General features: G+C 37.0%; 1 protein-coding gene across 8 annotated transcripts in view; it reads left to right on the top strand.

Moving 5' to 3' along the window:
- Window positions 1–17,884, top strand: part of CCSER2 (coiled-coil serine rich protein 2) — a 220,377-nt gene that overhangs the window by 81,609 nt on the left and 120,884 nt on the right. For all 8 annotated transcript variants that reach the window (XM_028511321.2, XM_036026727.1, XM_036026729.1 and 5 more), the window contains one exon: window positions 14,033–14,123. In XM_028511321.2, coding sequence (XP_028367122.1) covers window positions 14,033–14,123 — 91 coding nt within the window. The remainder of the gene's footprint in view (window positions 1–14,032; window positions 14,124–17,884) is intronic.

Below are 17,884 nucleotides of genomic sequence, written 5' to 3'. Positions count from 1 at the left end.
AGGAACACACCAAGGCACATCATAATTACATTAGGCAAGATTAAAATGAAGGAGAGAACCCTAGAAGCAGCAAGAGATAAGGAGACAGTTACCTCCAAAGGAGTTCCCATCTGACTGTCAGCTGCTTTCTCAAAAGAGACCTTACAGGCAAGAAGGGGCTGGAAAGAAGTATTTGAAGTCATGAAAGGCAAGGACCTACATCCAAGATTGCTCTGTCCAGCAAAGCTTTCATTTAGAATGGAAGGGCAGATAAAGTACTTCCAGGATAAGGTCAAGTTGAAAGAGTTCATCATCACCAAGCCCCTATTATATGAAACATTAAAGGGACTTATCCAAGAAAAAGAAGATAAAATATATGAATAGTAAAATGCCAGCAAACTCACAATCATTAACAACCATGCCTAAAACAAAACCAAAAAGAAACTAAGCAAACAAGTAGAACAGGAACTGACCCACAGAAATGAAGATCACATGGAGGGTTAGCAACAGGGGAGTGGGAGGAGGAGAGAGGGGGAAAAGGTACAGAGAAAAAGTAGCATAGATGGTTCGTAGAAAATAGACAGGGGGAGGGTAAGAAAGTATGGGAAATGTAGAAGCTAAAGAACTTAAAAGTATGACACATGGACATGAACTAAAGGGGGGAATGTGGGTGGAAGAGGGTGTGCAGGGTGGGAGAGGGTGTGCAGGGTAGAGGGGAGTGAAGGGGGCAAATGGGACAATGTAATAGCATAATCAATAAAATATATTAAAAAATCACCAAACAAAGTTATGCAGTTTTTCTAGTTTTTTTTTTTTTCAAGATATTTTAGTCTTGTATTTTGTATTTCTGTGATTCATTTTGAGTTAGTTTTGTGTAACACCTATGTTTGGGTTGACTTTTTTGCGTAAACAGTTGGCTCTTGAACGTGGGTGTATTGGGGCACTGACACACCCCATGCAGTTGAAAATCTGTGTATTACTTTTGACTCCCCCAGAACTTAACTGCTAATAGCCCACTGTTGACCCAAAACCTTTAGAGATAACACAATTAACACATATTTTGTATGTTATATATGTTACAGAATGCATTATTGCAATAAAGTAAGCTAGAGAGAAGAAAATGTTAAAATTATAAGGAAGAGAAGATACATTTACAGTTTTTACTGAAAAAAGTTCATATATAAGTAGACTAGTACAGTTCAAATCTTGTTCAAGGATAAACTGTAATTTTGTGTAAGAATTTCAGCACTATTTGTTAAAAAGATTGTTTCGTTTTTTCTGCATTGAATTGCTTGTCAGAATCAGTTGAATATATTTGTGCAGGTGTACTTTTCAACTTGCTGTTCTGATCTGTTGATTTAAGTGTCTATTCTTTTATCAGTAACATGCTGTCTTTATTTATTTTATTTTATTTATTTATTTATTTATTTTTTTAGAGAGGGAAGGGAGGGAAATAGAGAGAGAGAGAGAAACATCAATGTGCGGTTGCTGGGTGTTATGGCCTGCAACCCGGGAATGTACCCTGGCTGGGAATCGAACCTGGGACACTTTGGTTCCCAGCCCGCGCTCAATCCACTGAGCTATGCCAGCCAGGGCTAGTAACATGCTGTCTTAATTATTGTCTTGTTTTGTCTTATAGTAAGTCTTGTATTGTATAATAAAAGATGTAGCTGCTTTTGTTACAGTTCCTGTGTGGGAGCCTCTATATCAGGGATGTCAGACTCATTTTCACCAGGGGCCACATCACCCTTGCTGTTGCCTTCAAAAGGCTGAGTGTAATTTCAACTCTTTTAACACTTAAGGAGTAGTTACATTTATACAGTGCTAATATTATTTTGGCCCTTTGAAGGCAACTATGAGGTTGTGTGACCCCCAGTGATACCCCTACTCTACATCTTTGGAGCTTTCCAGATGATAGGAGTGTTTTTGTTCATAGCAGGCCCTTGTAGTTTATGCTAATGAGGTGACTCTGGATGGGGGTAGGCCACATATGGAAAAGCAGACATGTAATTAGAGGGTTTGGATGTTGAGTCACGTGATCTCAGTCCGACTCCTGGGGAACAGAGGAAGTAGGCTATATCATAAGGCCAATGATTTAGTCAACCATGCCTGTGTAATGAAACTTTTATACAAATTCTGGACACTGCATACCAGGGTTAGCATTCCTGGTTAATACTCTTATCAGTGTGCTAAGGAGATGACCTGTTTTGACTTGACAGGGAGAGAGAGAATGTGGAAGCTTCACATTTGGGAAGGACCATCTCAGACCTTGCCCTATGTGTCTCTTCTTTTGGCTGGATGGATTTGTACCTTTTTTACCCCCCTATAATAAAACTGTAATCATAATGTATGTTGCTTTCCTGAGTTCTGTGAGTTATTCTAGTGAATTATTGAACCTGAGGGAATAGTGGAAACCTCCAGCTTTGTAGCCAATTGATCTCAAGTGCAGGGCCTGGGAACCCCTGAGCTTTGGCTGATGGTGTCTGAATTAAGGTCAGTCTTACAGAAGACTGTGCCTTTCACCTGTGAAATTTGTCTTAATTCCGGATGGTAGTGTCATAAAAAAGTGGAATTTGGTAGACAACTCCAACTCATTGAAATATGTTGTTTTAGAAAAGAAATGATGAAAGGACAGGGAAGGGGTGAGGAATTTTTTGATTCTTGGATGGCTCTGTAGTCACTTTTGATATGAAACTGCAGCTGTGTTGTGATTCATTACTAAAGGCAGAACTTGTGCAATGGAATTTAGAAATGGTGGTAGATCCAACTCCTAATAAGATGGCTCACTAGATACTTAAGGAAATGCAGAATGATAAGAAACAAATTAAATAGACAATACTCTGTTTTTTACTACCTGTAATAACTAAAATGAAAGTAATAGTGCTGGGGCTGGTGCTGAGGCTGTGCCAAGTTTAAGTTTCAGTCAGTTTGAGCTACAGCTAATAACCTTAAAGCTACCCCCAATGGGAGAGATTATTCTAAGATAATAGACAGTAGTGTTATGACTTCTGGTTACCCTGAAGGTAGTCCGTTTAGGGAGAGGGCAAAACCAACAAACTACTGAAACCAAGGGTTATGGTGCCAAGAAGTTGTCTCATTTTGTGCATCGGTATCATCAATTTCCTGAAGAACCTTTACTAAAATGTATTGTGACCGGGATTAATTTAGGGGCAGTATTTTTGGTTTTGAATGATGTTACAGGGTGGAAGAGAATGTTTGGGTTGATACAGGACCCACAGCTCACTATAGAACAATCACAAATGGCGATATACAACAGGTTATTCCCAAGGGAGTAGGTAGATTGGATAAAAGCTGTTGTGAAGTTTGTTTACTTAGGAAGTGGGACTTCTTTCTCCGATAATGCAATTTGGAGTACCCCAGATGAAGTGGCTATACATTTTATAGCGAGCCATGCTGAACTGGCTTTAAATGTCTACTCAATATGTCCCTTGACAAGGTCATTGTAACTGGCCTGGTTAAGTGGGGGCCTTTTACATAGTCACCCCATGTAACCATACTGCTGTAAAACCAGGTTACTATCCAAGAAACCTCATCAGATTTGCTGTCTCAGTTTCCTTTATAGGTGTTAAAGATGCTGAAAATAAAAACTAGAGCCATTAATAAGAAAACTGGAAAGATAGAAGGGGAGAGCCAAGGGAGTCATCTCATTAGGGATCAATAATTTGTTAAGAAATGGGGTGACTATATTGGATATTGATGAGGTTGGAGCAAAGGTGTTAATGAGCACTATTGAAGACTGAGTGTGCTAATGGGAGCCAATTCTGGGTCCACAACATTAAAGGGCCCTAAACAACTCTATTTACACCAGTTTGGAGGAATTGAAGAAGCTGAAGAGAAAAATGAAAGTGGGAAAAAAGGGGAACTAGAATCACCTGGGACAGTGGTTTAGAAGATTAGTCAAGATGAAGATTGACAAAGTCCAGGGTCCTTTGTCTCTTACCCCTCTGGGAACATAAGGCTTTATGTATATGAGTGAGTAAAATGATCACTGGGTATAGAAGAGAGTTTTCTGGACTCCTTGACCCAGGAACCCCATGTGCTTTGGTATCAAAACTTTTGATGTCCTACTTTTAAACTGAGACAATACAGAAATGCATTAGTTGATGGGATTAAGTTCAGATGAAAACTGGAGATTTAAACAGGCTTTATGTGAATTGGTTGATCTTCTTAACCTAAATGTTTAATTGAAAAGGCTTCTATGCCATAGCTAGTATTGTGAAATCAAAACCAATTGAAGTCTTAATGGAGGCTACTGTTAATAATGCAGGGTTTGATGGGATTATTGTCCTATGAAGGTAACAGAATTTCACCACCAGGAATATAATCACTGAAAACAACTTGAGGATTTAAAATTTCTTTTTACTACTTGAAAAAATTTCCCTTTGAATGGTTATTCCATGAACTTGATACACAGTCAGATATGTGTATATCATTTTATTTTTATTTTTAGGGATTCATTTAAGTATTATTTGTTATAGTAGAAGATTGGAAGCAACCCAAGCATCCAAATAATATTTATTTTTCATAAGAATAGCATATTGTAGAGGATAAGTAGGGAAAGGGATATGAACATAGATTTTGTTCAAATTTTTAAAATTTACTTTTTCTTTCATTTTTTTTTCAAAAAGCAGTCATGCAGGATTGGGCAAAAGTAGGTTTATAGTTGCATGGAAAATAATAACAATACAAGAAATAAACTCTGTGTTTCATGTATTCACAACTATAAACCTACTTTTTTGCCTCACTGTATGTATCTACCTCCCTCAGCTTCTAAACATATACATTGTGTTTTTGCTATTATAAATAACGCTTTAATAGCCTTGATTTTTTTGTATATGGATGATATATGTGTGGAATTTTGCTTTTAGATCAAAGGTTAAATGTACAAGTAATTTTCTAAGATATCTGAGTAGTAATTTTTATTTTTTAAAAGCTCTTTTTGGGGGGGCAAAGTTCATATAACATAAAAGTAACCATTTTAAAGTGAACATTTCAGTGGCATTTTAGTACATTTGCAATATTGTACAACCACTATCAGTAGTCTAAAACATTTTCGTCACCCCAGAGTAAATCTCATATGCATTAAGTAGTCACTCTCCTTTTACCCCTCTCCAACCTTTGGAAACTACCAATCTGTTTTCTGTCTATATGAATTTATGCATTTTTAGAAAAATGGAATCATGCAAATATGTGACCTTTTGTGTCTGACCTCTTTTGCTTTTCATAATGTTTTTTAGGTTTATCCATATTATAGCTTGTATTGGTAGTCTATTTCTTTTTAAAACTGAATAACATCCCATCATATGTATATTCCATTCATGAGGACCAAATGAAATAGTAGAAATGCTTACTGCAATACCTGGAAGCAAGTGGGTATCAGTAAATGTAAGTTACAACATATAGTCCCCTAATGCTTAAGAATTGTCAGGTAATTGTTCTTTTTTCCTGAGTTTTTTTGATTGTGGTAAAAAACAATTACATGAAATTTATAATCTTAGCCATTTTAAGTGTATAGTGGCATTAATCATTTCCATATTGTGTTCAATATCTCTAGAAATTTCTTATTTGGCATAACTAAAACTATAATCATTGAACCAACTCCTTTTCCTGCTTCCCACAGCCCCTGTTGCAATGAGTTTGACTAATCTAGGTACTTCATATAAGTGTAATTATTTTTCGTTTTGTGACTGGCTTGTCTCACTTAGCGTAGTATCCTCAAGGTTCATCTATGTTGTTGCCTATGACAGTCTTTTTTTGAGGACAGATGCTATTATATGGATATATACTATATTTTATTCATTCATCTGTTGATGGACATTTATTTAGGTTTCTACCTTGTAACTTGTGAATAATACTGCAGTGAACAACAGTATGTAAATATTTCTTTGAGATCCTTCCTCCAATTATTCTGGATTTGTGTCCACAAGTTTTAGTGAGTATTAAGTTGTTATAATTTCACCTTCAGAATTTCTCTTTTTTCTTCCTTTGTGTTCTGCTCTTCACTGAGAGTCTCTACTTGGTTAGCTACCTTTGCCTGTGGTTTTTGGTTTTCTTGAGCTCTTTGAGTATATTTAAGACCATTTAAAGTCTTTGTCTATTAAGTTTAATGCATGGACTTCCTCAGGGATCATTTCTGTTAATATTGAATATTATTTTTTCTGGGAATGGGTGATATTCTTTTTGCTTGCCCATAAGTTTTTGTTGAAAACTGGACAATTTGAATATTTTAATAAGCCAACACTGGAAATCATATTCTTAACTCTCCTTAGGGTTTTTGTTACTTGCTATATGCTACAGTTACTTGCTTTATAGTGATTCTTCTAAATTATTTTTGTAAAGTCTTTTTAATCATGTATTGTCTATGAAGGCAGTATTACTTTAGCTTGTGTTTTAGTTTTTTGCGCAGAGATTTTCTTGAATGCTAGAAGCCAGAAAAAGAGAGAGAGGGGAGTGGGGGAGAATGAAAGGAGAGAAAGAAGGAAGGGGGAAGGTAGAGAAAGAACAAAGAAATAAAAAATAAATCTCAGTCAAAATTGAAAGAAAACTCTTTTGCACATTGACTGTGTGTTGAGGTTCTCCTTCTGAGCCTAGAAATCAGCCAGAGTTGGATCTTCTTAGGTCCCTTAACTCAGAATGCATCCTGCCTTGGGCTTTTTTGTAGCTGTCTGAATTCTCCAGTATACATGGCCTTTTGAATTACTAATATTTGAAAGAAATTCTTTCCCTAGACATTTGAGTCTTTCAGTATGTCTCAGCTATTGTCTTTTTGGCCTAGGGTGATTGTGGATTATTTGTTTGCTTTATAATGTTTTGAGCATTACCCAATGCTTTTCTGACCTGTGTGAATTCAAGGTTAGGCAAACACAGACAAGTAAGTACTTTGTGCCAGTCATTCAGGTAAACCCAACATAGGTTAGATTAGACAAACACAACTCGTGAATAAGGTCTCCACTGCCCTTTTTGCAATCCGAGACGAGTCTCAAACCGGGAACAAGGCCTGCTATCTTCACGTCTGCAGTGAAGCTGGGGAAGGGCATTTGGAAAGGGCAGTCTTATTGATGATTGGAATGCAAAATGTACAGCAACTTCAGGACATGGTTTAGTAGTTTTGTGTAAAATTAAACATGTACTCAATATATCACCCAGTAGTCTCACTCCTGAGTATTTACCCCAGAGAAATGAAAATTTAAATTCTTACCAAAACATCTACATGAATGCACATAGTAGCTTGATTTTAGGTAGGTAAAAACTGTAAAAACCAAAGTGCCCTTCATTGAGTAAAGGACATTGAAGTAAAGGACTGGTACATCCATGCAATGGAATACCACTACTCAGAAGTAAAAAGTAATGAATTATTAACATATTCAATGATTTAGATGAACCTTAAAGACATTCTGCTGAGTGAAAGAAGCCAGTCTCAAAAATTATTCCACTTATGTGACATTCTTAAAGACAAGACTGTGATGGACAACAAAATATTGTCTGCATGGTTATGGGTGGGTAGAGGGTGTGATTATAACTAGGTAGTTCAAGGGAGTTTTTTATGGTGAAGAAATTTGTGTCCTGGTTGCATTGGTGTTTACACAAACTTGTATATGTTTTCAAACTCATAAACTAGTACCAAAATATAAAACAAATAGTTACGCCATTTATTTGTCAAAAACATTTAGATCGTCTCTAGTTTTTAGTAAAAGAGAAACTCTAAGAAAGCAGTGGCCCACCATCTCCTAGTTTATTTGAATGGAGAAACATTCGGAGAGGCCAGAGGAGTCCTTTGGCAATTCTGCTAATGTGTGCTCAGAATTTTAATTCCAGTGAAGCTTGTGGGAGCCTCTGGAACCTAGTGAGTATACACATTTAGGTTTATGTTGTCATACTCCCAACTAATGGTTGTATTGGATGGTCTCCCAGTTAAAAGAGGTGCATATGGATGTGGGCTGCCAACAAGTGCTGGCTTCCAGTCATAGAAAGAACCTGCTACGATAAATGGAACAGAAAGTGTTTTCCATGTTAATCAATCTTCATGCAACATGGCTTCCTTTCTGTCTATAATAATGCGATTTGTAGCCTGTGCAGATGGCTGGTGAATAAAAATTATAACAGATTGTTTTTTATTTAATCTTTATTGTATTTGTTTCCATTACCATTAAGTCCCCTTGTATCCCCCTCCCCCAGCAATCACCGTACTTCAGATTATTTTTTTTCCTTTTCTCTTTGACTGGACAGTTACTGAAAGGTTTACTCATATCTCTGATATAACTTCTCAAAATCTGATATTGGAGAAACACAGACCTCCTATAAAGATGAATAGAGTAAAGATTGTCTAAGACAGACATTAGAATCCAGTCTTCTCACACTGCACTATCTCTTCCATTTTCATTCATGTGGTGGTGGAGATTCCAGCACCTCAAATCTGTGCTCAGCTCCACACTCCTATATATTCAGTTATCTGCTGGACATGTCTTCTTAGAGATGCAACAGTCATGTAAAAATTATCAGGTTTTAAAATTATATGATAATTGTTTATTCTTCTACTACCTCTGGTCTTTTTTTTTTTATACTTTATTTCAGTGAAGAAAAGAATCATCTGTTTCTCAAGCCAGGAATTAGGGAGTCATTCCTGACACCTTTTTTGTTTTACTTCTCATTTAACTTTGATGCTACAAACCTTGGTCCCCAGCATGTCTCATCACTGCTTATTCTTCATTCTCACTGACACTGATTAATATCAGGCCACCATAAATGTCACATGATTCTTGCAATAGCCACAAAATTGGTTTTTCTTTCCCACTTAAATCCATTCTCCACAAACCTCAGTTTGTCAGTTCTTACAATTTATTCATACTCCTGTCATTGAAGTAAAGTCCCATACTCTTTAATATGCCCTGAGTAAGTTGTTTGTGATGTAGATATACTAGTCTGTTCCCCTTTCATACTGTGTTTGAGTATTGTCTTAGGAGCTTGGGCTCCTATAACAAAATACCATAGAATGAGTGGGTTAAACAACAGATATTTATTGCTCACAGTTTTGGAGGCTGGAAGTCCCAGGTGAAGGTGTTGGCAGATTTAGTTCCTGGTGAAGACCATATTCCTGGCTTGCAGACAGCTGCTTTCTCACTATCTTTATGTGGTGGGGAGAGACATAGGGTGTGCCTTTGGTCTCTTTCTCTTCTTATAAGAACACTAATTCCATCATGGAATCCTTACTATCATGACCTTGTGTAAACCTAATTGTCTACCAAAGGACCTATTTGCAGATATCTTCATATTGGGGGTTAGGGCTTCAACATATGAATTCAGCAAGGGTGGGGTGGGGCATAAACATTCAATGCATAATAAGTGTTAATGAGCTATTGCAGTTATTTGAATAGAGCAAGTCAACAAATTATATCCTATAAGCCAAATTTGCCTAACCACCTGTTTTTTCAGTCTACCAACCATGTTTTTTTTACATTTCGAGTGGTTACACTTTAAATGGTTATATACATCCCTACATGTTATACTTGATTTTGTCTGTAGGCCTGCAACATTTAAAGTATTTACTTAAGTCCTTTAAATGTTTTGCCAATACACAGAATAGGTTATGATTTTTGTGTTCTTGCTCTTACCAAACTGTTAATGCAGACCTCTCTTTCATGTTCTAGAGGCCACATTTGCTTTTTCTTTTGTTTGTCTCAGACTTGCCAAACTTAGATCCGCATCTGATGTGTTGTCACAGTACTTGGGCAATTATCATACAATAAAGGAACTGTCTGAGGGGAAACAAATAGCCCTGAAGGTTTATGGTGACTTGGTTAAATTAATATTTTTTAAGTAGAGCTCTGGGATGTTGTATGGTGAATCCCAGTTTGACAACAGACTACAAGGAAAATTGAAAGAGAGAAGTTTATGACAGGTCTGGAAAAAGTAGTCAGTGTATTTCAAATGCCCCTACAAGTGCAGACAGAGAGAATGGTAGGACCTGGGGGCATGTACCTTTATTAGGGTCTGGCTGAAGTGTTTTGGGGTTACTGGGATAAGGCTGGGTGGGTCAGTTCAGACCAAAAAGGTCAGGGTTTTGGTTAAGTTCACAGGAGTCTTATCTAAGGGGTGTCCAAGGGGAAGGCCCTGGGAGGTGCAGAGACTATTGCTTACATGGGCTACTGGGGATGGCATCTGAGGAACTTCCATTTGCCTGTGACTCCAGGGCTGTTATCTAGGGCATGTGCTCATGGAGGGACTAGTTTGAGTTCAAGGCCCCTCTAGGCTGGTTGGTCATACAGAATGGATGCCAAGGCAGTGGTATCATGGAATAGTTTAGTTAAACTCTCAACAAAAGTAGGGATTGTCTTTACATGCTTATATCCAGTGCCCAGAATTGTCCCTTAACATAGACTGGTTTTTATTTGTGTTGAGTTATTGAAAGTGTAGCTTCGGTTGACGTATGAAGGGTCAGGGTCAACTCCCCTCCCCCCAAATTTGTTTGGATGTCAAGTCTAATGTCACAAATGTACTAACAGGGTGTAAAAAGATTTATTAGTCAGATAACAGGATTTTCTGGGAAGACCATGGCAGGTACCCAAATCAGTACAGACCGGCTTGAGTGAAGGCAGGAGGGGCAGGTAGCTCTGCTTTTTATTGTTGTTAGGGAATGGCTGGGTTGAAGCTTCCCACAAGTAGGCTAGGTTTGTGTAATTGGAACTTCCCTGTTGATGCAAAGGTAGGTAGACTTTTACTAACATGGTTTTCTTATTATAAAAGCACTAAGTCCATATTACAGAAAAATCAAAAAGGATATAAAGAGCATAAGCTCATATTATCTCCCATAATGGAAAATTATAAAACTTTCTCTGGTTTATCATCTTCCAGATATTTAAATGTATTTCTGTTTTTATCTTTTGCCCTTCCTTTCTCCCTCCTTCCTTCCTTCCTTCCTTCCTTCCTTCCTTCCTTCCTTCCTTCCTTCCTTCCAATATAGTTTTAAAAGATTTTATTTATTTATTTTTAGACACTGGAAGGGAGGGGGGGAAAGAGGGAGAGAACCATCAATGTGTGGTTGCCTTTCACATGCTCCCTAATGGGGACCTGGCCCACAACCCAGGCATGTACCCGAGACTGGGAATTGAACCAGTGACCCTTTGGTTGGCAGGCTGGCGCTCAATCCACTGAGGCACACTAGCAGGGCTCTGTCTTTCTTTTTAAGAGAGGGGAAGGGAGCAAGAAAGAGAGCAGGAGAGAGAAACATTGATATGTGAGAGAAACATCGATCAGTAGCCTCCTGCATGTGCCCCAAGAGGGGACCAAACCCACAACTCAGGCATGTGCCCTGACTAGGAATCAAACCTGCGACCCTTTAATCTATGGGATGACGCTTCCACCAACTAAGCCACACCGGCCAAGCCTCCTTCCAAATTTTTTTCTATGCATATTATACAATGTTGTTTTTATTCATAGAACAGATAATTTTATGATAAGTAACAGGTAGTATTAAAGACCTTTTTTTTTTTCCAGTTAACATCTAGGCCTTTTCAGTGGAAGAAATTTATTGTTTTTTAAGATGAAAAACACTTCATGTTCATATTGATACTTCTCACTTACATTCAGGAACATAGAGATTTTATTTATTTTCATTGTTTTTTACATTTCAATTTTCTTTTTCCTAAGAAGAGAATCTATTTTTCAGCAAACACCAATACAGCTATTTTCATTTATACCCATGTGTACACAAATCTCAGAATAATAACATCCATACTGCCATCCATATTATAATTACGGAAAAGAGTTTGGGAATTTTCCCCCTACTTAAGATAGTTTCTGAGTGTTATGCCATCAACTTGATACACAATTAGATACATTTATTTAAATGTGCTCTTAGACTTAAAAGGATTTATTGAAACATGTTTTTAAGAGCAAAAGATTAGAAACAACTCAGTCTGTTTTCTCCCCAATTAACATCTTTTCATGTCTACAAGTATATTTATTATTTTTAAAAGTAACATAATATTCTGTTGTATGATTATATCCCATTTTCTGTTTCAATATTTTTCGATTGTTGGGCTATTAGGTTGTTTCTGCTTTTTTGCCATCTGAACAAAGCTGCATACTTTTACTTGTATAATTTTCTGCATTTGTTTATTTCTTAGGCATGAATTCTTAGGAAGGAAAAATTTACCTCTTTTAAAAAGATTTTAGCTAAATTTTGAGACATTGGCCTCAAGAAAGTTTATGTGAATCTAACGCTATTTGGATTTTACATGAGTATTAGATTTCTCTCAACCATGATAAGTCAACTGGTATTATTAGCGTTCTTTCCTACATCATATTTATTGGCCATTTGTTTTATATTTATTTTGTGATCTGTCCATCGTAGCCTTTGTCAGTTTTTTTCATGTTCATCTTTTTTCTTGATTTTTAGGTAGACTATATTAAGGACAGCAAATTTTTCATGATTCCAAAGAGGTTTTATGAAATACCTCTTTCTTGTGCTGAGATTAATAATTATCCAGAGCCCTGTCTGGTGTGGCTCAGTGGATTGAGCACTGGCCTGCCAACCAACGGGTCACTGGTTCAATTCCCAGTCAGGGCATATGCCTGGGTTGTGGGCCAAGTCCCCAGTGAGGGATGCATGAGAGGCAACCACACACTAATGTTTCTCTCCCTCTCTTTCTCCCTCCCTTCTCCTCTGTCTAAAAATAATTAATAAAATCTTGTTTTTTAAAAGAAACCTTTCTCTTTAAAAAAAATTATCCAGAGCTTTTTTACAATTATAGTTATTTTATTTCTCAGTGGATCCTGGAGGGAAGGTCCAGCAACATAACATTGAAAAGATTTGGATGGAATACCTGACTGAAGGAACAATCTAATTTATTCATATCATCTGTAATAAAGTTGATAATGCTTCTTCTATAAATTTTTCAAGGCCATCTCTAAGTCATTTAAAAATTTCTGGATTTGTGGTCTTTTTATCGTCTTACATGTATATGAATGTGTGTGTGTACACACACACACACACACACAGGAAAATTCTTGCAGTATTGAATCAGTTCTTGGATTAAAAGGATCCACTAGTGGACTATAATTTATTTTTATTTAGTTATTTAGATTTTAGAACAAGAGTATTTGAAAGCAAAACATTTTTTTGTCCTCATCCCAGGATATGTTTATTGATTTAGAGAGAGAGAGGGAGTGAGGAAGAGAAGTGAAGAAAGAAATCGATGTGAGAGAGAAACATTGATCATTTGCCTCCCCTATGTGCCCTGACCAGAGATTGAACCCACAACCTTTTTGTGTACAGGACAACACTCCAACTAACGGAGCCACCCAGCCAGGATGAAACATCACCTTTTTAAGGATAGATGATCGCTAGCAAGATTGCAAATAGAACAGGATGGGCCGCTAATAGAAATTTGAGGACTCCAAATGAATTAAAGCAAACCAAAGAGTTACTTTTGGTACCATACTAAGGTTAGGTAGGTAGGTTTGGCACAAGAAAGGAATGGAATAATCACATCATTCAAGGATTAATTTTGTTACTTTTATATAAATTATCCAGTCCTTAGAGATAATAAAGCAAAACCTCCTATACCAAATATGAATAAATTTTAGGAGATCTTTTATTATCTTTGATTATTTATGTTATCCTATGTTTATATCCTGTTTTGGCCAGATTATTTAGACTCTCTGTGTATTAAAGTCATCATATATAATATGGCAATTGTTCTAGTCATGAAATCATAGGATTATGTGGAAAAATAAATGAATATTTATAAAGTACTTAGAACAATATCTTAAAGGTTGTAAGCTTTTCAAAATAAAAATTAAAATGTATTGGTGGGGAGGAATACCTTAGAGAAGAATGTTACAAATAGCTTAATCAGGTAAACCAGTTGAGTCTACCTTTTTATTTAAGAAATTTTATCAACAAGATCTGTTTTTATAACAATAGACATTGAGTAAATTCAGATTATCACATAGTCATGTTTCTATTTAGAACTAATGATTACACACATCCTTGAGCTAGGTCATATAGCATTTTTACTGCTTTTGTTCACAGGATATTCTGAATAATCTTGAATCATGTGACCTTGAGGAGGATGACCTTATGCTGGATGTAGATCTGCCTGAGGATGCACCTCTTGAAAATGGTAAGTGGGGACAGTATTGAACCTTTAAAGGCATATAGTTGAGCTACTTGACTATAAGCCAATTTGATATTTGTTATGGACTTCCTAATTTCAGTGGAAGAAGACTTTTTAGACTGAGAATCAAGCTTAAGTGATATTAAATAGGTTCATTGCAAATTTATGTAAATGTTTAAAACCTGATTTTGTAGGTCTTAGACATTATCTGCATGACCCAATAATATTATATACCTATACCATAAAATTAGCAGATAGGATTTGGCCTATCTTCCCCTATATACATACATAATTTTTCTCCCTTTTTCTCATTTTGATTCCAACAAGAAATTCATTTGACTTGTGACGTATCAGTTAAAAATTATTGTTAATAAATATTTTTAAAAGATCAATCTGGGAAAATTGTGACCTTCTGAATAAATCATTCTACCCTTTTTATTCTGAAATCTAGTCTGTCTTCCTCTGTGGACCCCAGTAACTGTTGGAGTGGGGCTTTAGATAATCTATATGCAAACGGGGCCTGGGTGCTTGTACCCCTACTGACATAGCATTTGTAGGATTTTCTATCTTAAGGACTGGTCAAGAATGAGAGACCAGCCTAGGAAAGCTTCTGGGACATAAGTTGAGATGGGGACACTCTTGGCAAGAGGATGGCTCAGGAGATCTATAGCTTCACTGTTAGTCAACATTTGCCTGGTCTCTCTGGCCTCCCAGGGACCAGCGATAAACTAAAAAGGGTGGTGAAGTTCTTTTTATACATGATGCTAGAAAAATACAATGGTATTTCAGAGAAGGTAGCTGTGTGGTTTTAGTGCATTATTGAGGTACTAGGAGCCTGTTGCTGCTTACATTTTTCACATTGATCAGGCTTATTTTTGTATGTTTTGTGTGTGTGTGTGCTGCCAGGATGCTCTGTCATAATCAATCTCAAAATCTCAGTGACTTTCAAAATAGACATTTATTTTTCTCATTTGTGGATCTGTGGATTAGCTGGGATGGCTAAGGCTATGGGACTGAGTTCAGGTCTACTTGTTTTTCATTTTGAGAGCAGGAAAAATTGGAGCAGGTTTCTCTCATGGCAGATGGCAGAAGGACAACAGGGTGAGCAGAAACATACATATATCATCTCTTAAAGTCTTCACTTGGAACTAGCACACTATTAACTCTACGCCAGTGGTACTGGGAGGTATACACTATTCACAGTGAGAAGTTCTGCAACAGAGGACATTAAATGTATAATTCTATTAAAGCAGGGAGTGGCAAGCTGATAACAGTATCTACTCTACTCCTAGGGTAGAGAACTTGTACCTTCTTGTGGTTCTGCTGTCACTTGGGATACTCTAGCTACCAAAACTGACTTCCAGTCAACTGAGAAAGAAAAATCACAGCTAGCACCCAAGATGGAGAACAGGGAAAGCAATAGAACTCCCAGAATTAGAGTGACTCAAGGAGATGAAAATGAGAGCACTTGGGAGAGGCAATTGCAACACAATATTTTGTGGAGCTGTAAAAGAAGATTTTCCCACAGAATGGTTCAGAAGATGATAGAATAGCTGCTACTGAAATATGAGTTAGTAGCCTGGAAGATCAAGTAGAAAAATATTGTAGAACACAGAGGAGAAACATAAAGCATTGAAAATTATAGGGGAAAATAATGAGACTTTATGATTCAGGATATTTAATGTGAAGTTTTAAGGGCTGGTTGTGAGGAGCAAGGGATTTATCTAATTGGTATAAATCACATCCTAAATAGTGCATTTTACTTTTCCAGAATTATAACCACTTCTCATTGGAAACTACCCCTTTCTGAGTTAAAACAGGAAGTAGAGATGGAGTGGGTCTTAGAGGCTGTCTCATCTTTAGAACACAACAAAAAGTTATCCACATACCACATAAAAGTAGAATCACAGGAAACTTAAACTCTTTGAGGTTTTGGTTAGGACTTGTGAAAAGTCTGAGGGAATCCCTTAGGTACATCTCACATACTTTATAGATTTTCCTAGAAGACAAACAAATATTGACTATTTTGAGCTAATGGATACTAAATAAAGCAGGACATGAACCTAAAATATGTTGCCTTCAGAGGCACTAAAGATAAAATAGTGTTTAAGATTGGTATTGCCAGTAATTAGGGAATGACTAGTGTCTTTGTAGCTCTGAGATCCTGAATAATACTACACCCAACCATGGAGGTTTTTTGATTGGGAGGATAGGAATGTTAAGAGGACCAAACAGGGTTAAAGGAGTCCTGTAACATACTTTTGACTATTGTTTGTAGTTCTCTTTAGAACCTGGTTTTTGAGGCTACTGGGCAAATTTGAGTCAAGTTTCTGGATGGGTCACTCTGAACGTTGATGGGTTCAACTCACTAATTCTACAAATGTGGGTAGAATATTTGCCAATAAGAAGACTGGTATCTCGTTGAGATCTTCAGTTTGGACAAAAGTTTGCCATGGCTTCACTATGAATAGGTGACTTTTCTGTGATTTCAAGGTAGAAGCCATGAGAATATTTGTCTGGCAATTGCATACATATCGTAAATCATTACCTATAAACCAGCATATGTGGTAGCACAGAGGAGGCATGAATATTGGTCAAATGTTTCTTGGACTAGGATTTGAGAACTGTTTGAGAGTTATTGGACTTACACCTAAGTGGTTTGGTGACATAGGGGGAGGTTATGTAGAAGTAGTAGGTTGATATTGTAGTATCGGTATCAATAAAACATTTCAAGGTTGTCCTTAAATATTTAGAGAAATTTCTCTTTGAGTTTAAGGGTGAAACCAGAAATTGGGTACATGGTTTCTTTCTCAGAACACTTTGATTCATCACCCACTTTGCTTTTTCTATTTTATTTCTTAATGAAATATAGGTCACTTTTTAAAAAATATATATTTTAAAGGTTTTATTTATTTATTTAATTTTAGAGAGGGGATAGGAGGGAGAAAGAAAGAGGGAAGGAAACATCAATGTGTGGTTGCCTCTTGAACACCCCCTACTGGGGACCTGGCCTGCAACATAGGCATGTGCCCTGACTGGGAATTGAAGCAGTGACCCTTTGGTTGGCAGGCTGGTGCTCAATCCACTGAGCTGCACGATCCGGGATAGGATACTTATTTTTTGAATGCCTTGCTATTTACAGTATCTGTAAATGTGTTAAGAGGAGAGATTCTCCCCTCCAGTATTTAACTGAGTCTGGTGAAGGTATCTAGTTGCTATATGTGAAGGACTATATTCTGAGTCTCATTCTGCTTTTTTTTTTCTAAGGTTCTTTCCAAGAACTGGAAGTTTGTGAGTGAAGCCATTTACAGTATCTCTGCCTTAAAATTTTTCACAGAAAAGTGAGGAGAAAGATAGGGTCACATCTCTTTCAGAATCTACTCTTGAATGTTATCTAAGGGTATTAGTCTATCATTGAAGGCTGCAGTGGTTTTGTCTTTACTTACAGAGCTGAATCAGAGCCCAGTCTGTGTTCACAGAAAATATTTTGTTGACAGCCTCTGAAAGGCCTTTTCTAACTTTTTTTTTTGTGCAGTTGGGTTCAGGACTCCCTACCCCAAAATATGGCACCTTGGCATATTGAATATTTTAAGCTGAAAGAATTTAAGAAGATAGCAGGAGGGAAAAGATACTCGGACCTTTTCCCCCTCTGCCCTTCTTTCCTGAAACTGGTTATAAAATCCTCGTGTAGGAGTTGCCCTCCCTATACATCCTTTTCTTTGAAGACAAAAGGACATCAAGGATAATCCTAAACAATAGGCCTTGCT

Source organism: Phyllostomus discolor, chromosome 5, assembly GCF_004126475.2.
Source record: "Phyllostomus discolor isolate MPI-MPIP mPhyDis1 chromosome 5, mPhyDis1.pri.v3, whole genome shotgun sequence".
Taxonomy (NCBI): domain Eukaryota; kingdom Metazoa; phylum Chordata; class Mammalia; order Chiroptera; family Phyllostomidae; genus Phyllostomus; species Phyllostomus discolor.
Note: the sequence above shows the minus strand (reverse complement) of the source record. Positions and strands in the feature narration are given on the sequence as shown.